The sequence below is a fragment of the Dermochelys coriacea genome, chromosome 20 (genome assembly GCF_009764565.3).
Source record: "Dermochelys coriacea isolate rDerCor1 chromosome 20, rDerCor1.pri.v4, whole genome shotgun sequence".
In the NCBI taxonomy this organism is placed as follows: Eukaryota; Metazoa; Chordata; order Testudines; family Dermochelyidae; genus Dermochelys; species Dermochelys coriacea.
The window spans coordinates 1,207,787-1,229,247 of record NC_050087.2 but is presented as its reverse complement, the minus strand read 5'-3'; the positions used below and the strand labels follow the sequence as shown (position 1 = coordinate 1,229,247).

General features: G+C 58.7%; 1 protein-coding gene across 6 annotated transcripts in view; it reads left to right on the top strand.

Moving 5' to 3' along the window:
* Positions 1 to 778: 778 nt before the first annotated feature.
* Positions 779 to 21,461, top strand: part of FMNL3 (formin like 3) — a 44,876-nt gene continuing 24,193 nt past the window's right edge. For all 6 annotated transcript variants that reach the window (XR_005289697.2, XM_038378355.2, XM_043506431.1 and 3 more), the window contains exons 1-3: positions 779 to 988; positions 19,750 to 19,833; positions 20,197 to 20,277. Coding sequence is in view for 5 of the 6 variants with exons in the window: in XM_038378355.2 (XP_038234283.1) it covers positions 845 to 988; positions 19,750 to 19,833; positions 20,197 to 20,277 (309 nt within the window). In the remaining variant the exon portion in view is untranslated. The remainder of the gene's footprint in view (positions 989 to 19,749; positions 19,834 to 20,196; positions 20,278 to 21,461) is intronic.

Genomic DNA, 21,461 nt, shown 5'->3' with positions numbered 1-21,461 from the left:
CCTGCTCTGCCCGGACAAGGTTCGGTGTGTCCCTCCCCGCATGCTCCAGCAGGGGGCGGCCTCTCCCTTCCTAGCAGGCACCGGGGAGCGCAGGGGATCCTCCTGCAGCGGCGGGGGGAAACGGGCCGGACGCCTGGGTTCTAGTCCCAGCTCGGAGGGGCGTGCGGCCTAGCAGTAGCTGGGGGGAGGGGGCGGACTGGGAGTCAGGAGTCCTGGGTTCTATTCCCGGCTCTACCCCGGGGTTGCTGTGTGCCTTGGGACAAGTCCTGTTTCGTCTCCCGGGGCCTGAGTTTCCCAGGCTGGAGAAGGGGCGGGCTACTCCTCTGATGTTTGCTTGTAAAGCGCTTTGAGATCCCTGGCTGGGAGAAGCCTGGTGGGGGAGGGGGTCGCCCCATCTGGGCACAGACTGAGATTTAGGGGCGCGCCTATGGAGGGTCTTGGGGCCAGAACGCGGCGGGGAGCAGCACAGAAGGGGCCTAGGATGTGGGGCCAGCGCGTCTGGATAGGTGGTTATAGGAGTCGACACATCTGGGAAGGGGCGGGGGGGGGGCAGGGCTGAGCGGTGGAGACATTTGTGGGGGGGCTACAGGGGGCAGCACGTCTGGGTTGGGGGTTTGGGGGCACAGCTGGGCAATAGGGGGCCTAGTGGGGGCACATCTGGGGGGCGGTGGGGCAACAGGGGAGAGCACATCTGGGCGACGCGGGCACATCTGCCCGGGGCGGCGCCGGGCGCGGAGTGGCTGCTGGGGCGCTGGGCGGGGTCGGGGGGCGGCGCCGGTGCCGGGGAGGTAGCCGCGGCCGCCGGACGCGAAGGGCTGAGGCTTCCCCGCCGCCCGGGCCGGGGATGGGGAACGTGGAGAGCGCGGACGGGGAGCCGCTGCCCCGGGGCCCGGGCGGAGCCCCCCTGGGGGGGTCCGGGCTGCTGCAGCCGGGGAAGATGCCGATGCCGGAGCCCTGCGAGCTGGAGGAGAGGTTCGCCCTGGTGCTGGTAAGAGCGGGCTCCGGGACCCCCCACGTCCAGACCCCGTCCCTGTGCCCCCCCGGACCTCCCTTGCACCCCCCGAACCCGCCTCCCACCCCGGACCCCGTCTCTGTGCCCCCCCAGACCTCCCCTGCACCCCCTGAACCCGCCTCCCACCCCTCCCCTCGGAAACCGTCCCTGCTCCCCCCGGACCTCCCCTGCTCCCCCCGGACCCGCCTCCCGCCCCTCCCCCCGGACCCCGTCCCTGTGCCCCTCCCACCTCTCCTCCCGGACCCCCCTGCACTCGCGAACCCGCCTCCCACCTCTCTCCCCGGACCCCGTCCTATGCCCCCCCAGACTCCCATTCCTGTCCCCGGAGCCCCCAAACCTATCCTCGATCCCCTCCCCCCGGACCTCCCCCCCCAGATCTACTGCCCCAAAGCCCCTCCCCCGATCCTGGACTCTTCGTCCTCGGACCCCCTTTCCCCCCGGTTCTCCTCTCCTCCCAAATACCCCTAATTCTTCCCTCCCTTCTCACTACCCAACTGTGTCCCAGCGTCCTGCCCACCGGGTGCCCTCCCCCCACGTCTCTAGCTCTTCTCCCCCCCACCCCGACAGCCCCATCCCCCCCTTCCGGTCCCTGCGTCCCGATCTAGACACCCCCCCCGTGTCTCTGTCTCCCTCCCGCTTGAGACCCGCCCCAGATCCCCCCTCCGTCATTTCTCCTGCACCTCGCCGGGTTCCCCCCCGTCCGCCTCCCCACGTGTCCCGGGACCCTCCGCCCAGGGGTCGCGCCTCTGCCCGTGTATTGTTTGCGGCGGTTTTTGCGGGAGAGGCAGGAAAATGGGGAGCGCCCAGGCTGGCTGGGCAGGGGGTGCGGGGAGCTCTTCCCCCCTGCCCTTTAGACGGGGGAGGCACCAAGTAACAACTGAGGGGGGGTCAAAGACACTCACCCGGGTTATTTGTGGAGTGTGTGTGGAGCATTTGGGGAAAATGATCTCAGCTTTGCAGTTGGGGGGGGCATCCCCCATGCCTTGGGGAAGGCGGGGTCGCTTCTGGTCTCAGGGCGGGGGGCTGGGCCCTGCGGTGGGGGGGCTAGGTGCGTGGGGGGGGCTCAGTGCGTTGTTGGGGGAGGGGTGTCCAGGATCCCCTCCACCTGAATATTGGTGCCCCCACATTACTCTCCTAGCTTGTCTTTAATGTGCTGGAGGAAGCATTTGGGGTGTGCTCCTGAGCTGTGCTTGGTGCCGTCAGCCCCTCCCAGGCACCCCACGGGGTTGGCGCTCCCAGGGCAGCACCTCTGGCTCCATTGGCCTCTGGGTGGGACTGGCCTTGGCCGTGGGGCGTGCAGAAGGAGGGGTGCTGCTCAGTTCCAAACACCTTGGCCCAGGCCTGTGGCTGCTGGGGGAGAATGGGGTCCCTGGCTCTCTCCTGGGTGCTTTGCCATCTGCCAGGGGCATGGAAGGTGGGTGCAGACAGCGGGTGACGCCCATGGGAGCACAGAAGCGGGCAGTGGCTGTCGCAGGCTGATGGCCAGGAGGAAACTCCTCTTTACGAACCTCCGGGGCGCTGCGCTCTGTCCGAGGTGTGTGTCACCATCTGGGTGTACGGTGCCGGCCCCGAGCACCTGGCCCTGCGCCCCTGGGAATTGGTCTGCTCCCTTGAAATGAAGGGCCAAGTCCTGCTCTCGGTGACGCTGGTGTAAGTGCAGTCACCCTGCTTCACAAGCTAGGGCCTTGCTGGGGTGGGCCCAGGGCCGAGTGGGAACTGCTGTTTGCATTGCTGATTTCTGTTCTAGGTAGCCAGGGGCTTTTCCCACTGGGAGAACCCCTCTCCCCTCCCCTCCCCTTTCCGTCTGCACGCTCCAGGGGCAGAGCCTGGCACTCGAGGCGTTCCCTGCTCACCGGCTCCTGCCCCCTGTTTCCAGTTTGCTGCCCGGAGTTTTGGGCTGGGGCTTTTCGACCACGGAAACTACCACGTCAAAAACTCCGCTGGCTGGGCGCCCTGTGAGCCACAGGAAGCTGGGCCAGCGGGTGCGTGCGACGGTTCCCTGTGGCAAGGCAGTGCTGCCCCAGGGGTTCTGGGTAGCGCCCAGGTCCAGCTCCCCCTTGGCCCCAGGGGCCTCCCAAGGGACTTGGGTGCCCAGAGCCCATTGGGCTGTCTCCTTTGACGCCCCTGGCGCCCGCCTGACTGTGGGCAGCTGGCCGGTCCCAGGTGAGCCACGTGGTTTGCTTGGGTGGGAGCCGCCTGGTCACAGATCAGTGCTGGTGGGACAGGGCAGCGTCCCGAGACCGGTCCCGATTGGCCGGGCGGGTAACAAAGACGTGGCAAGGGCTGTAGTTGGGAAGGGCTTCCTCTGGGTTACTGGGCCCAGACTGGCCTTGGCTTTCCAGTCTGTCCATGGCAAGCCACGAGCTGGGTGCAGCTTGGGCAGGCATCCCCCCTGGGGGTCTAGCTGCCTTGGCACAGGCCTGCTCACCCCCTGGACAGGACTGGCTCCTGCAGGCCAGCCCCATTGTGGGGAAGCAATTCCATGTCCGCCTCCTGGCGCACAGGGGCTGCCCAGGTGCCACCTGGGTGTAATGGCCTTTGGGGCCAGGTTCTCTGCGGGTGGAAACTCTCCTAGTCCAGTGACATCAGTCTATCTGGGGCCTTTTCTGCCCTTATGGCTGCAGTGTCTGAGCACCTTACAACACTCGATGGGCATCTCCTCCCATCCCCCAGAGGCAGGGCAGCCTCTGTGCTGGGGGGGTTCAAGCCATTGTCTCTATTCCGGGACATGTCTTGTGCAGAGCCAAGCTGGGGGGCTGTTTTGTGCGTCTGGGGCTGGTTGTGCAGTTCCTGGGACAGGCTATGCCCTCCGCACCTGCCCCAGACCCCACAGTGTTAGTGGGAACCGGTCTGTAGGTGTCAGTGGACCGGGAAGGAGAGCAGCGGCAAACTGCAGCGGCCGGTGGACTTGCCAGTTGTCACTGGAAACGGAGGGATTTTTTAATATAAGGTGGGTGCTGGTAATAAGCCTGTTTTATAAACAACCCCCGTCCTCTGGGGCATTAATAATTACAACTCAAGGAACAGAAGTCTCATTGATTTTTTTAACTTTTTTGCTGTGTTTAAACATTTTTTTTCTTTTAACTCCACTCTGCTGGTGCAAATAGACCTCTGCGTTGGTTCCCATTCGTGTAACATTCATTCGTGCTCTCTCCGTCTCAGGCACGAATATGACCGGTAGCGTGGGGGGGCAGAGGGGAGTCTGGGCACCGCATGGGGGCTCAGGACCAGGGTGCGATTCCCAGCTCAGACCCAGACTCCTTTGCTGCAACTCCCTGGTTCTCAGCTCCTCATCTGTAAAACGGGAGAATGGAATTTCCCAGCCTCAAAGCAGTGAACCCCGTCACCAGCTGCGAGCTGGTTAGACACCATGCGAGAGAGGTTTCAGAGTAGCAGCCATGTTAGTCTGTATTCGCACAAAGAAAAGGAGTACTTGTGGCACCTTAGAGACTAACAAATTTATTTGAGCATAAGCTTTCGTGAGCTACAGCTCACTTCATCGGATGCATGCGAGAGAGGAAACTGCAGCAGAGTGTGGGGTGCAAAGGCCACGGGTGGGGGCTGGCATGTTTTGATCTCAGCGAAGGGCCAGATTCCCATGTGTTGTAAATCCAGGTGTGGTGCCAATTTACATATTATTGGAATTAACCAAAAATACCCCAAGACAGTGTCTGTTAATGGGAGGACACAGTTCCTTCAATAAACCCTGCGGTGTGGGCCCAGACTCGCTGACATTTGTGCCTCTTGCTTTGAAATGCACTGGGCCCAGCTGCTGCCCCGTCTCTTGTTTGAGAATTGGGGCTCGGAGCAGCCAGGACGTCCGGTTGGAGAGTTCAGTTTTCCCCGGCCTGGCCTTTGGCAGGCAGGCGCTTTTCCCACACAGCAGAGACACAATCGCTCCGAGATGATGTCGCAGCCTGTCTGTCCCCAATTTCTGGGGCACGTTGCGCGCCGTACGTGGGTCAGGAAAAGAGAACGTGTTTCCGCACAGCGGCTGGCTCTGCCCTGTGCTTGCCAGGTGGGAGAGGCCTTTGTGAAGATCAGCACTTGGAAAGGGCCCTTCTGGGAGAAACTTTATTTTGGCAGCAAGACTTTAATTCTTCCCATCTCTCCGAACCGGAAGCTGACGTCGAGAGGAAACGACAGCCCCAGACTCCCTGCAAAGCTAGGAGTAGCAGGGATAAGCGCAGAGCTCTGCCCCCCACCCCCTACGGGAATGCCAGCTTCCAGGGACGGAGACACAAATGGTGTCACTCCTGTGGACTCTGACGGGAGCTCTGTTGGTTCAGGGCTGGTGTTTCAGGAACGTTGCGTTAGCGTCTGGTTACGGAGAAGCCTCATCCAGGGAAAATACTTTGTTCAGGAAACGCGTTTCACTGAGTTGTGCTCGCCGGGGAACTTGAACGAGCCAGTTTGTGCCTCAGTTTCCCCATAGGGACGGTCACCACAGCACAGCCTGGCTGGGGGTGCTTAAGGACTCATTTGGGAGGGCGCTAGCAGGGCGTTGGATGATCTCCCCCAAACCCAGTATCAGACTTTGCCTCAGTCTCCCCAGTGATGTGGGCTGGCAAGCCAGCTCCCCAGCCAGGGCAACTGTGCCACTCCCGCCAGGAGTCCATCACTTCCCCCAGGGGTGCATTAATTTTTCAGCATAGTTCAGTGTTGACCAAGACAGGTAAAACAGGCCTTGCCACCTGGCCTCTCCAGGCCATTTGTCACCAGCAAGGCAGGTAGCCTGGCCAGGTCTCTCCTGCTCCAGGAGCTCCTTGGATGTCACCAGCGGGGAGGTCGCTGATTAATCATGGGGATGGGGGGCTGAGCCCAGCTCTCCTGAAAGGGCCAAGCCCTGCCTGTGGCCGAGAGAGCAAAGTATACTGAAGCCAGGGCTGCTCTGAAGAGGGAGAACATGTCAGTTGTGTGTCCTGAGGGGTAAATTCCCTGCCTGGGTGACTGTCTGTCCCACAGCTGCAGTGCAGCGAGGTGTGAGCCGGGGTCACAGCCGAGTGTGGTCATCTGCTGGAGCCCAAAGCTTGCTGCTGGAAATGACATGAATTGGGTTCGGCGTGGACCCCGGAGCTCGCCGTCTGCACCTGCTCAGGTCAGCTGCTGCAGCAGTTTTTACCTGGTCCGTCTTGACTTGGGGGCTGGGCTCTTTGCTCCACACGCTCGCAGCTCACGGGGGTAAATCCAGAGGAACTCCCCTGACTTCAGTGGAGTTGGGGCCAGTTTCTGATCTCAGGGATACTGGTGTAAATTCAGCGTGACTCTGTTCACTCCAGTGGAGGTGCTCAGGGTTTACAGTGGTGTAAGCTGAAATCAGAAATTGGAGGGGTGGCAGCGGTTTGGCAGACAAAGGGAGCGCTAACCCCTGTGTGTCAGCACCACCTGCTGTTTGCCCCACTCTAGCAACACCCTGTCACCCGGGTCAAGCTCTCACGAGGCACCCCGTGCTCCATGCTGCCTGCTTGGAGCCTCCCAACGATTATACATAGTTAGGCCAAAAGGAAGCATTGTGATTGTCTCATCAGGCCACCTGTGTGGACAGGCCAGAGCATGGCCCTGGATTAATTCCCAGGGCAGATCGTCTGGACTCAGAGAAACAGCCAGGCTGGATTTAAATGTTGCCAGAGATGGAGACTTCCCCATACCCTTGGTAAATTGTTCCAGTGGTTAATTACCCTCCCGGTTCCCAAATTAGCGCCTTATTGCCATCCAGCTTCAATGTCCAGCCCCTGGATCTTGTTCCTTTGTCTGCTGGACGGACCAGCTCTCTATTATTGCATTTCTCTTTCCCTCCTTGCTCTTCACAGATTCTGCCCGTCTCCCAGCAACCTTCTCTTGGGTCCTTGGGAAAGACCGAGCTCCTTGCCTTTCTCAGTGTGTTTTCTAACCCTTTCCTCCTTCTCATGGCTCTTCTCTGGCTCCGATTTATCAACATCCTTCTTGAACTGTGGGCACCACATTGTGTGAGCAGTCGCACCAAGGCCCAATGCAGAGGCAATAGAACCTGCCTGACACCTGTGCTAGATTCCCCTGTTGAGACGCCCCAGGGTCACCTTGGCGGGCCATTGGGAGCTCACAGAATCATAGAAAATTCGGGTTGGAAGAGGCTTCAGGAGGTCAGCAAGTCCAGCCCCCTGATCAAAGCAGGACCAGCCCCTCATGTTTAGCTGATTATCGCCCCTGCCTTCCTAGGCGTTCTCAGAGTCACTGCCTGCCAGGATAGAGTCCCCGTCCCATATGTTCGGCCGGTGTTCTGTGTTCCTAGGTGGATGACTTGACATTTGGCCATATTGGAATGCACATTGTTTGCTTGTGCCCAGTTTACCAAGCAAACCAGACTGTTCTGTCTCAGTGACCCGTCCTCTTCATTATTCACCGCCCCTCCCATCTTTGTGCCATCCGCAAATCTGATCAGTGAGGATTTTATGGTTTCTTTGAGCTCACTGATAAAAATGTTAACTAGCAGAGGGCCAAAAGCTGATCCCTGCGGGACCCTTTAGAGACTCACCCCCTTGGGGATGGTTCCCCTTTGACAATTACATTTGGAGATAGATCAAGTAGCCAGCTTTTAATCCTTGTCATGATTGCCGGGTTGGGTTTGTTCTGTTCTAGCTTTCTAATAAAAATGTGATGTGATGCCAAGTCAAATGTCTTCCAGAAATCAAAATCTAGTAAAGCAACACTATTGCATTTGTCAGCCAAACTTGTAGCCTCATTTAAAAAATCAGGTATAAACCATAAACCCATATTGACTGGCATTAATGACATGACCGTCCTTTAATTCTTTATTAACTGAGCTCAATTATCAGCCACTCCATTATTTTGCTTGGCATTGATGTCAGGCAGACGGGCTTATAATTGCCCAAGTCATCCCATTTACCCTGTTAAAATAAACCTTTCTTCCAATTTTCTGGGACTTCCCCAGTGCTCCAGGAGTTATTGAAAATGAACATTAATGATCCAGAGAGCTTTTGGCCAGCTCTTTTAAAATTCTTGGATGCAAGTTTTTTGGCTTTCCTGATTTGAAAATGTTTAGCTTTAGTCGCTGCTGTTTAACATAATCCTGAGTTACCGTGGGAATGGAAAGAGTGTCGTCGTCGTCAGCAGCAGCAGCATTGGATATGACAACGTACTCTGGCTTTTTCCCCAGACAGAGAAGAGTGAGATTTGTAGAACTCGTCTGCCTTTTCTGCTTTTAGTGGCAGTGATACCATTGCCATCCAGTCATGAACCAGGACCATACTCCTTATTCTCCTTAAGTCGGCCATCCACAGAGTTCTCCATGTGTCCTTTTGTTTCCCTTATCAATTTTCTATAATTCCTAGCTTCTAATTTATATTCACTGCTATCAACTCCTCCTTTTTCCATGTGTTACGTATTGTCGATTTTTTTTTTATAGCTTCTTTCAGTTCCGTTCTAAGCCAGGTTGGTTTTGTAATCAGTGTAACTTCTTTCTTGCTTTGTGGTTTTCTGGGCATCTAGCGAAATGTTCTTAAACAGTTCCCAGTTATCATTCATTTATACAGTCCTTTGCCTGCCATAAAACGTCTTGTAAAGCACTTTGCACTAAAACTGCCACTGGACTGGTGGTTAGAATGCAGGACTGGGAGTCAGGATTCTGGAGTTCTGAACCTTAATGTATGACCTCGGGTGAGTCCCTTCCGTGCTCTGTGCCTCAGTTTCCCCACCTGCATAATGGGGAATAAGGGTACTCACCTTTGTAAAGCACTTTGAGTTCATTTGATGAAAAAGAAAGGGCAGCCTAAGAACAGAATTGTTACTAATGTAATCCAGCTGTTACCGATGGCAAAACTTCCCTCTGAAACGTGCTAAAACACGGGTTCTTAGCTTCTGCAAGCAGCTGTCTAGATCGCCACCTTAGCCCCTGAGCTCCAGAGCCAGTGGGCTTTGCAAGTTATGAGATGGGGGGCAGTAGCTGAAATGCCTCAGAGTCAATTCATGGTAAACTCGTCAGCCCCCCGACTCAGCCCCTGCGAGGGACAAAGTGCCTGGCTTTGCCCAGCCCTGAAATGCAGCCACCTCTGGACGTGTTTCACAGCACACAGCAAGGCTGCACAAGCAATTAGACAGTGTCTAAGTGCCACTTTCAAGCTCCCATCCAAGTCCTTTGTCTGCTCTGCTCCGGCTTAGCTGGAGCTTGGCAGGGTCCCATCATGTGCTGCAGGCTGCCTGCTGGCCTCCCAGCCCAGCTCTCTCCCTTGCCCCTCCCCCTCAATCTGGCGTCCTGTCATTAATGTCTTGGATCTGCCACCCACTTCCCTGGGCTTGTGGGGGAATGTGTGTAATTAGTGAGGGAATGTAGCAATGGAGGAGCTGCTGTACAGTAATTATAGATCAGTGGGAATCCATTCCAGGCAGGCTGCAGTCTTGGAGTTGGCTTCGCTTGGCTTCAATGCTGATGAGTTTAGTTAACTTTGATCCTCAAATGCTTTCCTATTTGCAGCTTGGCCCAGTGGGGAACAAAGCTGGCGTGAAAGGGACGGGCTTTGTTTGTACCTGGCACAAAATTAACCTCCTATTTTGAGGCCCATTGGCACGGCCCCATCCCTCCTAGTTCTAGGCATAGGAGAGCCTCAGTGCAGAACTGAGCACTAGACCTGTTGCTGTGGGTCCACCTCTCTGCCAGTTCCCCAGCAGTGTGCAAATCCCAGAGAGATGGTGAACTCGCACCATGGGCAGACCTCTGCAAAGTGGGTAACATTGCTGCTGGGGGCCTGTCTGCATTAGGGAAACACACACCCTGGCAGGAGCACCCAAAAAGTGGCAACAGCAAAAAGCAGTAACGCAGGCATGTGGCGACAGTCACCAGAGCTGGCCTTGCTTGGAACAATGCGCAGCATCTGCCTCGCTGCCCCAGTCCCTGATGCAGCTGGGCCCTTGCTCAGAACGCTGGTGTTCTCACCCACAAGGAACTGGCTGCCGGAGACTCAGACTTGGTGCATTATCCCTGGGTCCCTCCGGGCTAGGTTTGGGGGGCCTGGGCAAGGGCGGGTGCAGGGGACACTTGTGCCCGTGACTGGATTTGCACCCTGGAGGTTTAAGAAGCAAAACCTTGACGCTGACTTGGAGCCCTTTAAAGCCCAGACTGGAGCTTTGAGAAAGGAACTAGGATTTTGGAGGCTCTGATCCGAAATAACCTGTAACTGCCACGGGAGAGCTCAGTACAGAGCCGCCCGGCTGGCTTCTCGCCTGTGCCAAAAGCCTGCAACTTCACTGCCAGCAGCGCTGGCCCCCAGGGCTGATTCTGCTCTTGCGGACCCCGCGGTGGATCTGGGGTCACCCCAAGGAGCTTGGGGCACTAGCCTGGGGCAGAATCTGGCCCTGTGTCTCTGGCTATGCTTTCCAAGCGCGTCTTCCACTCCTGGGGAAAAAACGAACCCAACTGCTTTTGGATTGTGGGTTTTTTCAGGGGTGTGGGGGAGGATAAAGAAACTGCAAAATGTCCCGTGGTACTGGCTCTGCCCTGGGAGCACAGAGGCAGGAGATCCCAAGTTTTGCACCGCTCAGCATTCAAGTATTGGGCTTTTCTTCCTTAGACCTGCCTGGCTGCTTTGCCTCTCCAAGTGTGCCTCCCCCACCCCCACTCGATGCGGCACTGCTTGGGCTAAAGCTGGCGCTTTCCAGACGCTGAGGTCTGCAGGGGAGGTGACTGCAGCTCCACTTAGGTGCCTAACCCAAGGGCCTGGTTTTCCGTGGGGCCGTGCCCCCTGCAGCTCCTGTTAGTGGTAAACTGCTAGTAGCCCCCCCGCTGGCTCCATGGGCCAGACACTGACTTGTGGCTGGGATTTTCACACATCCCTAATGGCTGGGCTGTTGCAGGTATTTAGGCCCCTAAAGCGGCCCTAAGAGATGGCATGAGTTCCACGGCAAGTCCAGTGGTTTCTCTGTGCAGGTGCCTAGCCTGCCTCTTGGGACGGGTGGTGAGGGGTGAGGATTCCTGCCTCTCACGGAGCGCTTGTTGTCCTCTCATCTTCCTTCGCCGACTCGTTAGCCATGTTTCACATTGTAGGCACCTCAGGCTGGAGAGTCCCGGGATCGGTCCCAGCCGGGGGTGTCATGGAATCCCCGGGCGATGCTCTGCAACTGCTCCCTACGAAGCCAGCAGGACTCTGGGGAAGTCTCCTCTCCGTGAGCAGCCTGTCTGCAGGACACACAGCTCACCCGGCTCCCTCCTTCCTGGGTCTGACCTCGGAGCATCCAGCATCTGCCGCCCCTCCAGGTGCTTTCCACAGCGAGTCCGCCCAGGTGGGGTCCTGGGGAAGCCAGAGGGTCCTGCCCCCCAACTCCGCAGTCAGACGTGACTCTCAGCCAGCCAGTAAAACAGAAGGTTTATTAGACGACAGGAACATGGTCTAACACAGAGCTTGTAGGTGCAGAGAACAGGACCCCTCAGCTGGGTCCTTTTTGGGGGGGCAGGGAGCCAGACAACCCCATCTGAACTTCACTCCATGTCCCCAGCCAGTCCCCAACTGCCTCCCCCTCCAGCCCCTCCTCCTCTGGGCTTTGTCCTTTTCCCGGGCCAGGAGGTCACCGGATTCCTTTGTTCTCCAACCCTTTAGCTCTCACCTTGCAGGGGGGGAAGGCCCAGGCCATCAGCTGCCAGGAAACAGGGTGTTGGCCATTCTCTGGGTCCAGACCCCTGCACCCACCTGCCCTCTAGGGTTCTGCAACGATCATACATCCTTATCCCACCCCCTAGATACTTAAGAACTGCATAGGGGAAATTGAGGCACCCCCACAATATTCAGCAGTCCCGCTTCGTCACGGGGCAAATGGCCGGGCCCCTGCCTCCCTAATCCAAATGGAGCCCCTGATTCCCTGCTCGGGCCTTGGCCCCGCTCTCAAGAATGAGAGAATGGAGGGGGCTGGCCCTGGTGCCTGGCCCCTGCAGGCCAGAGCCACCAGCCTGGATGGTGTTAAGGTGAAATCCACCGGGATGCAACCATTGCCAAAGGGGAAAGACTAGAGAGTCGCCTCTGTCTGCTCTGGGGCTTTGAAGCTGGCTGCGGGGAAGTCTGCTGGCTGTTTCCTGTGCTCCCCTGAGAAGTAAACAGCCCCCCGAGCAGGACGCAGGCAGGTTTGGCTTCTTGATGTGACTTGGGGAAGAAGAGCAAAGGGGCCGGGGAATGGATTTAACTCCTGGTCCTGACAGCTAGCTAAGCCCAGCTCCTGGCGTCCGCCGAGCCCAGAGGAAGGAGCAGGGCTGGTTGGCGGGTAGAAAACACCCTCCTGCCTCCTTAGTTGTAGGTTTGCAGAACGCGGACGCTGTAATTTGCGGTTGGGCTTGTTATAAAAATAAGAGTTGACCTGGAACTAGGGGGGGCGGGAGCTGAGCCGAGCGCCCAAGCAGGGCCTAGCCAGGCTGGTTCTTCACAGTTTCACTGCAGTGCTGTGGGTTGAACGCTTGCCCTTGGGCCAGCAGCTCCTTGGGCGTGTGGCGGAGAGGTCCAGCAGGAGGGTGTGGGATGGTGACAAAGTGTTTCCAGGATTGTCCAGACCTGAGGAAGGACTTTGACCCTGGCCTGTGCTGTGGGGGTTTGCACTAGTGTGGCGTGCAAACAAAACTGTGGCTAGGGCACAAGAGAGTGAGTCAGGACTCCTGGGTTCCGTCCTGAGCTCTGCAGCAGACTCTCAGTAAGAATCTGGAGCCAACTTGAGAGTGGCCTATAAAACGCTACAGGCTGCTCTTGTCGGCCCTATTCACCCCATCCCAGCAGGCGTAATTGGATGGCAGCACATGCATACAGGACAGAAGGGACAGTTTTCTATGCAAAGGGTAACTAACCTGTGGAACTCCCTGTTGAAGGATACACCATGTTCATGCTAACTGTTAGAACTCCATGTGTTCTTATCGAGACGTCCGTCCGGTCTGCCTTGAACTCTCAGCCTCGGTGACACCCTATGTCAGGAAGTTCCGCAGTCTAGCTCTGCGCTGTGGGAAGATGTTTCCTCAGTCCTGAATTTGCTGCCTTTTGGTGGCGTTTCTGGATGGTGGCTCTGTCTGCAGCACGGCTGGGCAGCAGCCCTGAAAGCATCTCCCAGGCATGTGCTCAAGGGACGCAAAAGTGCTGATTTCGTAAAAGGAACCACAGGTCATTTGGGATCCTTGGACAAGGCCCTCAGCTCCTTTAGTATCTGAACTCAGCTCATAAGGAGGCCGGACTCCCACTGATCCCCCTGTTCTTCCCAGTCCATACCCCATCAGTCCACACTAAGTAACCCCACTCCTAGGTATGCACGCTTGTCTAATGTTTGCAGAGAGTTATTGTTATGGAAAACCCCAGCCCCCGGACCATGGAGCCATCACCTGGACATATTTAGCTGTCTCGTCCTGCACTTACAAGTCATTGTTTTTGCTAGTCTCTGTGCTCCTTCCAGCCTCCGAGTATCTTCCTGTCACTGGGTGTGCCAGGAAACCAGTGAGATCCTTCTGCTATGCCTCCCCTCCAACACTGTGTGCACTTAGCCTGTGGAACTCCACTCCACAAGACGCGGTTGGAGACCAAGATCTTAGCAGGGTTTATACAAAGGGATTAGGCGTTTCTCTGGCTAACAAGACTAGCCAGGGTGATTAAAAATCAGCAAGAGTTTTGGAAGGGATGTGAACTGTCGTGCTTCAGCGTCTAAGCCAGGCTCGAGCTGCGGGGGTTAGCAGGGGCATTCCTGGGGCCCTCACCCCCAGCTGCCTCCTGTAGTGTTTCTTGCACTGTCCGAAGCAGCTGGTGCTGGCCACTCCTGGAGATGGGACACTGGACTGGCCAGACCGGGTCCTCTCCCAGCCCCCGGAGGTGGGAATGATCAGCTAGCGGGGCCTGGGGCAGCAAGGCCCGTGTTTGATTTGACCTCCCTGCAGTTTCCTGTCCAGGCCCAGGGCAAAGCTGTGCTCCGAGGGGCACGAGCAACTACGCCTCCATCTCAGTCAGCTCTGCTCTGGCTGCCAGGCCCAAGCCTGAGGGGTGGGGAGGCCCTGAGGAGCCTGGAAATGGCAGCTGGGCCTCACTGCCCTGGCGGGAGCGGGCTGGGCAGTGAGATAAGATGCTTTCTCCTTCCTGCAGCCATTTCCCTGCTGGGGGGCAAGGTGGGGCTGGAAGCCTGGGGATCGTTTTAGCTCCAGAGCGTGGATTGAGCGTGGATTGGTGGAGGCTTGGAGCAGCCTCACCAGGGAGACAAGCCAGGGCTGGACTTGGCCTGGCAGCACCTGGGGCAGGCTGCGCCCAGCAGAGGAACCACCTTGGGCTAAGCGCTGACCAGCAGCCTCCTGCTACGGGCGCTGACTAGGAACAGCCTCATTGCCTGGGAGCTGGGGCGGGGGCTCTAGCCTGGGAGCTGCCGCCATGCTGGGGCGGGGGCTCTAGCACTGAAGCCCAGCGGCAAGGGTGATACAGGAAGTGCAGGGCCTGGGGGGGGCTACCCAGGTGGGGCTCAGGAGGGCCAGGTCTTCACCAGCCTTGAGCTGGGAAACCACAAGATGGGCTTAAAAACCAGGCCGTTGTAAAGCCACCAGCAAATGTGGAGTTGGGTGGGGCCATTAGGGGCCTCAGCTGCCCCTGTTCTCCGCACCCAGGAGGGACTAGCCCCCAGGCCTGGCTGCCCAGGGAAGTGACACTAGTTTAACTGCAGCTGGTTTCTAAACACTTGGGGAGCTCTGGAGAGCAGCCTCTCAAAGCAATATCGGAGCCAAACCACTGGTTTAAATTCACAGCGCGGGTTCAATGGGGGCTGGCTCCTGACTCCATCATCTGACTCCGGGAGCTGGGGCTTTCAGGAACACCCTGCACAGCCCAGGAGTAGTGGGGCCATGGCGAGAGTCAGGCCGCATCGGGCATGTGTCCAGCTGAGCTTTGCCTCCCTCCGCTGCTCTGACCAGCGAGAATCTGTGGGGGTGGGAGGGGTGGGCTTAGTGGGGTCATGCTGCCTCCATCCCCTGCTCCCAGTCATCAGCTCCTGTCACTTGGGCTGTGACCCTGAATGCTGCTCAGTGTCTCCTGGGGCGACATTTGGGGCTGGGCAGGATCGGGCCCAGAGACAGCATCATGCTGCCGTGGAGGTGGGGGGGCCTCTCTCCCAGGACACCCTTAAAACAGCCAGTTCAGGCTGCTTCGCAAGGGAGCTTGGGGGAGCTGTTTGAGCCAGAACAATATCCTGTTTCATCTGGCCATATGTCCTCCCCCATGCCCCCCTGCGGGCTGCCCAGCCTCCCCCAGCTCCTCCTCTGGGCTGAGTAAGGCTGTGGGCAGGGGCACAGATGAGGAGGGAGGGAATGTGCCTTTGTGTTCAGGGACGACCCATGAGTCAGTGAGCTCTGGAATTGGAAAAACCACCTTTGGGCTAGAAATAAAGCCCCTCCCAATGCAGGCCCCCCCCCCCCGGGGCGGGGGGTCAGCTGATGTTTTTAAAGTTCCCTTTTCACCTCTCGGGCAGCAGAGTTTTGCACAAGGCTGTTTCTGTCTTCGTCGAGGGCACGCTGTCTCTGCGCAGCTGAACACAAGCCAAGATGAGCTCTGTTATTTTTCGGTTTGGTTTCTGCTTCCCCTCCGCCCCGCGCTGCCTCTTGTTTCTGTGGCGTGGCGATTCAGGGGGGCGATGTGAAAAACTCCCCCAGGGCAGCCACTGTCTGACATTAAAAAGGGCAGAAGCCCTGGAGGGGGGCCGTAGGAAGGAGCCTGCCTCACTCTCCTTTTCCCTTTCATGTTTCTCTGTCCATGGGGCGCTCGGGGTGTGATCTTGCTGCTGTTGAAATCAGTGGCAAAACTCCCCTGGCTCGGGTCCAAGCCCTGCGCCCCCGGCTGTCTGGACAGGGTGGGAGGGAACATGGCCCAGGGGTTAAAATGGTGGATTGGGAATTGGGAGGCCTGGGTCTGCCACAGACTCCTTGTGTGATCTTGGTCCTGTCCCTCTGTGCTGGCCATGTGGGCGGGCAGGCGGGGACGGAACAGGCTAAGCGGGGGGGCTCTGGATCCAGCCTGGTCCAGGCTCCTGGCTGGGATGGTTGCCAGCACCAACCACCTCAGCGGCAGGTGCAGGAAACCCCAGATGGGAGCATTTCAGGGGGCGACCGGCAGCTGTTCCCAGCCTGGGTGGCTCATGCTGGGATGCAGGAGGGTTCATAGCCCTTTGCCTCTTTTAATCCCGCTGTGTGGTGCTGCAGTCTCCTGGCTCAGCGTTGGTGTGGGTATGGCCGGAGCACGAGCATGGAGCCGCAGCATTGCCTGGCACTCAGGGTGGCCCGCGCTCGCAGGTGGGAGTTACGAGGAGGAAGACCTGCCGTGACATGGCAAAGGCCCTGATGGGAATGGCGTGAGGCTGTCCCGTGCAGCTTTCCTGGCAGAGGGGGCTGGCTGATAAACATTTCCCATCAAACCCCTGGAGTGAGAGAAACTGACCCAGTCAGCGGGGGGAAATTGAGTCACGCCTGTCGCTCACAGGAGGGATCTGGACAGTCTCAGGGACTGTCACAGATGAGCTTTGTGGCCAAGATGGGGTGTGGAGTTCTGGCCTGTGCTGTTCTGGTTCTCACCCCCCCGCCCATCACCGTGGTATCTGGGTCAGTGGGCTGGGAAGACATCCTGATCTGAACCCTAGCGGCACCAGCTCTTCAGTGGCCTGAAGTGACCCAGCAGTGACTTCCGCCAGCTGGGAAGGTGGCTGGTGGCCATTATGTAGCACCCTGGCCGTTCAGCGCGGTTCCTAGAGAGACAGCGCCCAATTTCTCTCTGGCGGTTCCTGGTTGTCCGGCGGTGGAAGGGAGAGAGAGAATCTGGCCCCTGGGCCCCCTGCGCGCTCTAAGGCCATAGCAATGAGCCAGACACCCAGGGAGCGGAGGGAGGACAAAGCAGAGGGGAGGCAGAATTCTCTCTCCCCTGTGCAGAGGGTGTGGCGCCGGGCCAGGGCAGCTGCGAACAAGGGGCACCAGCGACTGGCTCCTAGGACTGGGGCTGGCCCACTGCCTGGGGGAGAATCTGGCCCCAAAGGCCTCACAATGACACTCCGTATCCCAGGGCCTTGGGGTGGCGTTTCCTGCAGGCTTGGATCAAGAAGGGGCCAAATCGGGACCCTCCATAGGAAACCCACTGAACTGCTTGGCCCCACAGCCAGCATTGACCCCCCTGCTTCCAGGACACAGCTGCTGCCCCTGTCATGTGGGTGCCAGGCCCTGAGGCATTGGCCCATCACCACCTGGCGGATCGGAAGAAACAGGTGCCCAGGTAAAGGGGATGAAGAAGGGAAGAGACCTGAATACTCCCGGCATCCTTCAGGGGACCCCCGCTCCCCCCCACACACACAAAGGAGGGTTTCCAGGACCTCAGTTAGATGCCGACACGCGTCGTCCAGCATCACACCCTCCTGGCCTGCATGGAAGTGGGGCGCTGGGTATCCTGCCTCGAAGGAACAGAACGTGGAGGGAGCTGACGATGACGGGCAGCCAGGCAAACAGCCGTGTCCTGGAGAGGCTGTGGACTGACTGTCCGAGCACCCCAGCCAGGTCCCACAGGCAATGGCCAGGTGTCGGGCTGAGCGCGGCATGGGGTGCTGAGCACCTGGCCAGGGCAGACACTGGTGGGGCCAGTGCTGGGTCCTGGGGCCTTTGCCCTCCCAGGCCGCTGGGCCTAGTTCAGGGGCTGAAACCTCCCCATCTGCAGTGCTGGGTGAGCAAGCAGGGGCAGAGCAGCCCAGGACCGCCGGCTGGCAGGCCTCGCTGGAGCTGGGAAGTGGTGGGTGAGTGGCCCCTGGCTCCCCTCCTGTGTCCGCACTGCTTGGCTCATCTCTTCCAGCGCAGATCATTGCAGGAAGTGGCTGAGAGCAGCACTCCGGCAGGAGCCGGGCTGTGGTTAGCACAGAGAGGAAGCTGGTGTAGACCAGACGCAATGGGTCTGTGATATGGCGAGATTTCGTGCAACGGCAGTCACAGGAAGGAGGCCCAACGTGGAACGTGTCTGCTCAGCTCTGAGCGCTCCCAGCAGAAGTTGCTCCACCATGCAGGCAGCCAGCGCCAGGCCTGTGCCCAGCGAATGGGGTAGAGCCTGGGGGGACTAATGGCACATGGGCAGGAGTGTTTGCATGTGAACACCCCAGTAGCAAATGCAGGTGCCCTGCTTGCACTAGTGCTCGCAGCTGTGACAGTGAGCAACGTGTGAAGACACCACAGATGATTTGGGTGTCGATGTACCTGGACTCCTGCTCATGCCCAGCCCTGGTGCCAGTCCCACCTCTGAGGCGTGGCGCAGGGGTTGAGAGGTGGGAGATGAGCGTCGCTCATGTTGAAATGAACCGTTCCAGCAGTGCTGGGATGCCCAGCTGAGATCAGGGCCAGGAGCCAGGTGTTGCCCGGGTGCAGCACGAGAACCAGTCTCTGCCCCGGGCCGCCTACAATCTCGGCAGGCAAGGCCGACGCAGGATGGGAGGGGCCCAAGGTCACAGCCGGGAGTAAACCTGTCTGGCGCTGGGGATGCCAGGCTCCTCTGAGGGTACAGCCATTGGACAGCGGTCGGGCACGGCCCAGGGATGCCGTGGGCCTCGTGGCCTTGCCAGCGCTGTGGCTGGGAGACACTGAGGCCAGAGCGCCTTGCCCCAGAACAAGAGGGTCATTGTGCGGCTGGAGCTGCCTAGAATTTCCAAGGAGGCCTGGATGCAGCCAGAGGCTCTGGGCTGCGGGATCTGGCAGGCAGTCGGCCCTCTGCTCGCCGATGGTGCAGCTCAGTGTGCAGGGGGGCAGGACACTGAACCCCCGCGGCAGGCGTGGGCGGCACAAGGGGCAGCATGAGGGTCGGGGGGTCCTGGTGGGGTCATTCTCCCATCTCGCCAGCGCGGAGGAGCTGCGTGTGCTAAAGCCATTAGGCGATGAAGTCATGTCTTAGCTCGGCTGTGCAATCTGATCTCTCTCTTCTCCCACACCCGCCCCAGCTAGGTTAAAACCCTCACCCACTGTGAGGAGCCAAGCCCTGACCTGCTAACCCTCCTGCTCCCTGACCACAACGGATGAGACCTCGTGGGGATGGGAGGAAGGGAACCTATGTCCCCCCTGTTTCCCCCCAGATCCGGAGAGAGCAGGCCATGCTAGGGGGCAGGGCTCTTGCCCGAGCTCTGCCCCGAAGATGTGGGGTACATGACAGGAGGAGAACGGTGCGGGGCCAGATCCTCTGCTGGAGGATATGGGTGTAGTTCCACAGGTGTCTCGGGGCGCGGAGCTGATTTGCACCCACTGAGGATGTGGTCCCGTCTGAGGGTACCAGGGTAGCCAGAGTAGGACCCGGATACCTGTGCTGGCAGCACAACTTAGCGGCATGGGACCTTCAGTGACCCCAAGTGATCAAGACCTCTGGCCTTCTGGATCAGCAGTGGCACAGTGCCCCCATCTCCAGACGGGCCAGATGTCAACCCCAGCCCTGCTTCATTTAAGTGCCTTCCAGATGGGCTTTGCTGGAGCCAGCCCGGGGTGGGCAGGGGTCTGGAGCTGGCCGGGGGTTTGGGGGGCATTGGCATCACCCCAGCGCGCGTTGCCACTAACCCCTCCCAGTCGGCAGTGTGTCTGGGGCAGCCCCGGCTGCGTCGGTTCCCGCTCAGGCCTGCGGGAGTGAACAGGCCAGCCCTAGCCATCAGCACCAGGGCCGGGGCGTGTGGCTTGTGCCTTTCCCGCTGACGGGGCGGGAGCGCGTGGCTCAGATCCAGCCACCAGCAGCCCCCCCAATGTCGCCTGTCATCTCTCCTCTCTGCAGAGCTCCATGAACCTCCCGCCTGACAAAGCCCGGCTCCTGCGCCAGTACGACAACGAGAAGAAATGGGACCTGATCTGCGACCAGGTACCAGGGCCTGGGGCAGGAGTGGGGCCATAACCCCAGCCGCAGCTCTGGGGTAAAAGTGGGCAGAAGGCTGGGGGCAGGGGGCTTACCTGGGACAGCAGCAGTGGGGAGCTGGGGCTCCCCGGCCGGGGACAGGGGAAAGGCCGGGAACAGCGCTGCGGCTGGGTCCGCACGGACGCAGGAGATGCTCTGTGCTCAGGGCTGGCCACAGAAGCCGTCGGGGTTCTCCAGGGTGGAGGCTAATGGGAGCAGCGAGTCAGAGCTGCGAGTACCCCTTGCAGTGTTTGCTCCGTCCCCACCGGTGATGCCCGCGACTCCCTCTCTGTTCTGACACCCGCAATCAGGCTCTTTCCTCCCCTCCAGGAGAGGTTCCAGGTGAAGAACCCTCCCCATACCTACATCCAGAAACTGCAGACCTTCCTGGACCCTGGCATGACTAGGAAGGTAAGGGCTCGCACGGTGGCTGTGAGCTGGGGGGGCTCACACGGCGGCCGTGAGCTGTGGCCATAGAGACTCTCCTGTTATAAATCCAAACCCAGGGGTGCTTTGAGGGTGCTGAAGCACTTGTGCAAGTGATGCCTGCTCTGGGGTCCTGGCTCCCAGCTCTGGCTCAGCAGCCACGTGGGATGTTTCTCGGAGCTCCAGGGTTTCCCAGCAGCGCAGACTGAGAGCAAGTTTGTGGTGGCATCACGGGCACGCTGCACTGCCGCTGAGCTCTGACCACAGCTGTGCTAGTTGGACTCGCCCTGGGCGCCTGGCAAGCACGGAGCGGCCCCCGCCCTGGGCAACGCCTCCTCCAGAACAAACCGTCTGTGGTTACAGAAATAGCCACCCAAACCTTGCGATTACATGGAGAGATGGGATGCTCTGGGAGTCCTGAATTAGATCTTTGGCTCATGCCACCCTGTGTCCTGAATTTCCAAGGAGCTCAGTTTCCAGTAAGAGTGTTGCTGGCTCTCTTGGATTTCCCAAAGCCCCAGCTCCTGGAGTCCTGTGGGGCTGGGGGAATCTCAGCTTTCATTTAAAACACAGGAAGTTTTTAGTTGCTGGGATTGCAGAGAGAAGCTCAGACACATGAACCAAAAGGCAAATCACAGGAAAAACTCTGGGGTTTGTTATTTTTAAAAGAAACCTTAATGTTGATAAGCTGGTCACATGATTATTGGGGCAGGCTTGTGACCCTCGGACACTTGGGGTTGACGATGTGGCATTTAGGGATCAAAATGGGGGCCAGCTTTTCAAACCTTGGGCACTGAGTACTTTGGAGAATCTCGTAGCCTCTGAGGCCAGAAGGGAGCATCGTGATCAGCTAATCTGAGCTCCAACATGTCGCAGGCCACAGCACCTCACCCACCTGTTCCTGTAATAGACCCAGAACCTCTGGCTGAGTTACTGACATCTTCAAATTGTGGTTGAGAGACTTCATGTCTCAGAGAATCCACCATTAACACTAGTCTAACCCTGCACGTGCTCCATGCAGCAGAAGAAGGCGAAAACCCCTCAGGGTCTCTGCCCATCTGACGCGAGGAAAATTACTTCACAGCCCCAAATCTGGTGATTAGTTAGACCCCAAGCATGTGGGCAAAACCCACCAGCCAGACCCCTGGGAGAGAATTCTCTGTCGAACT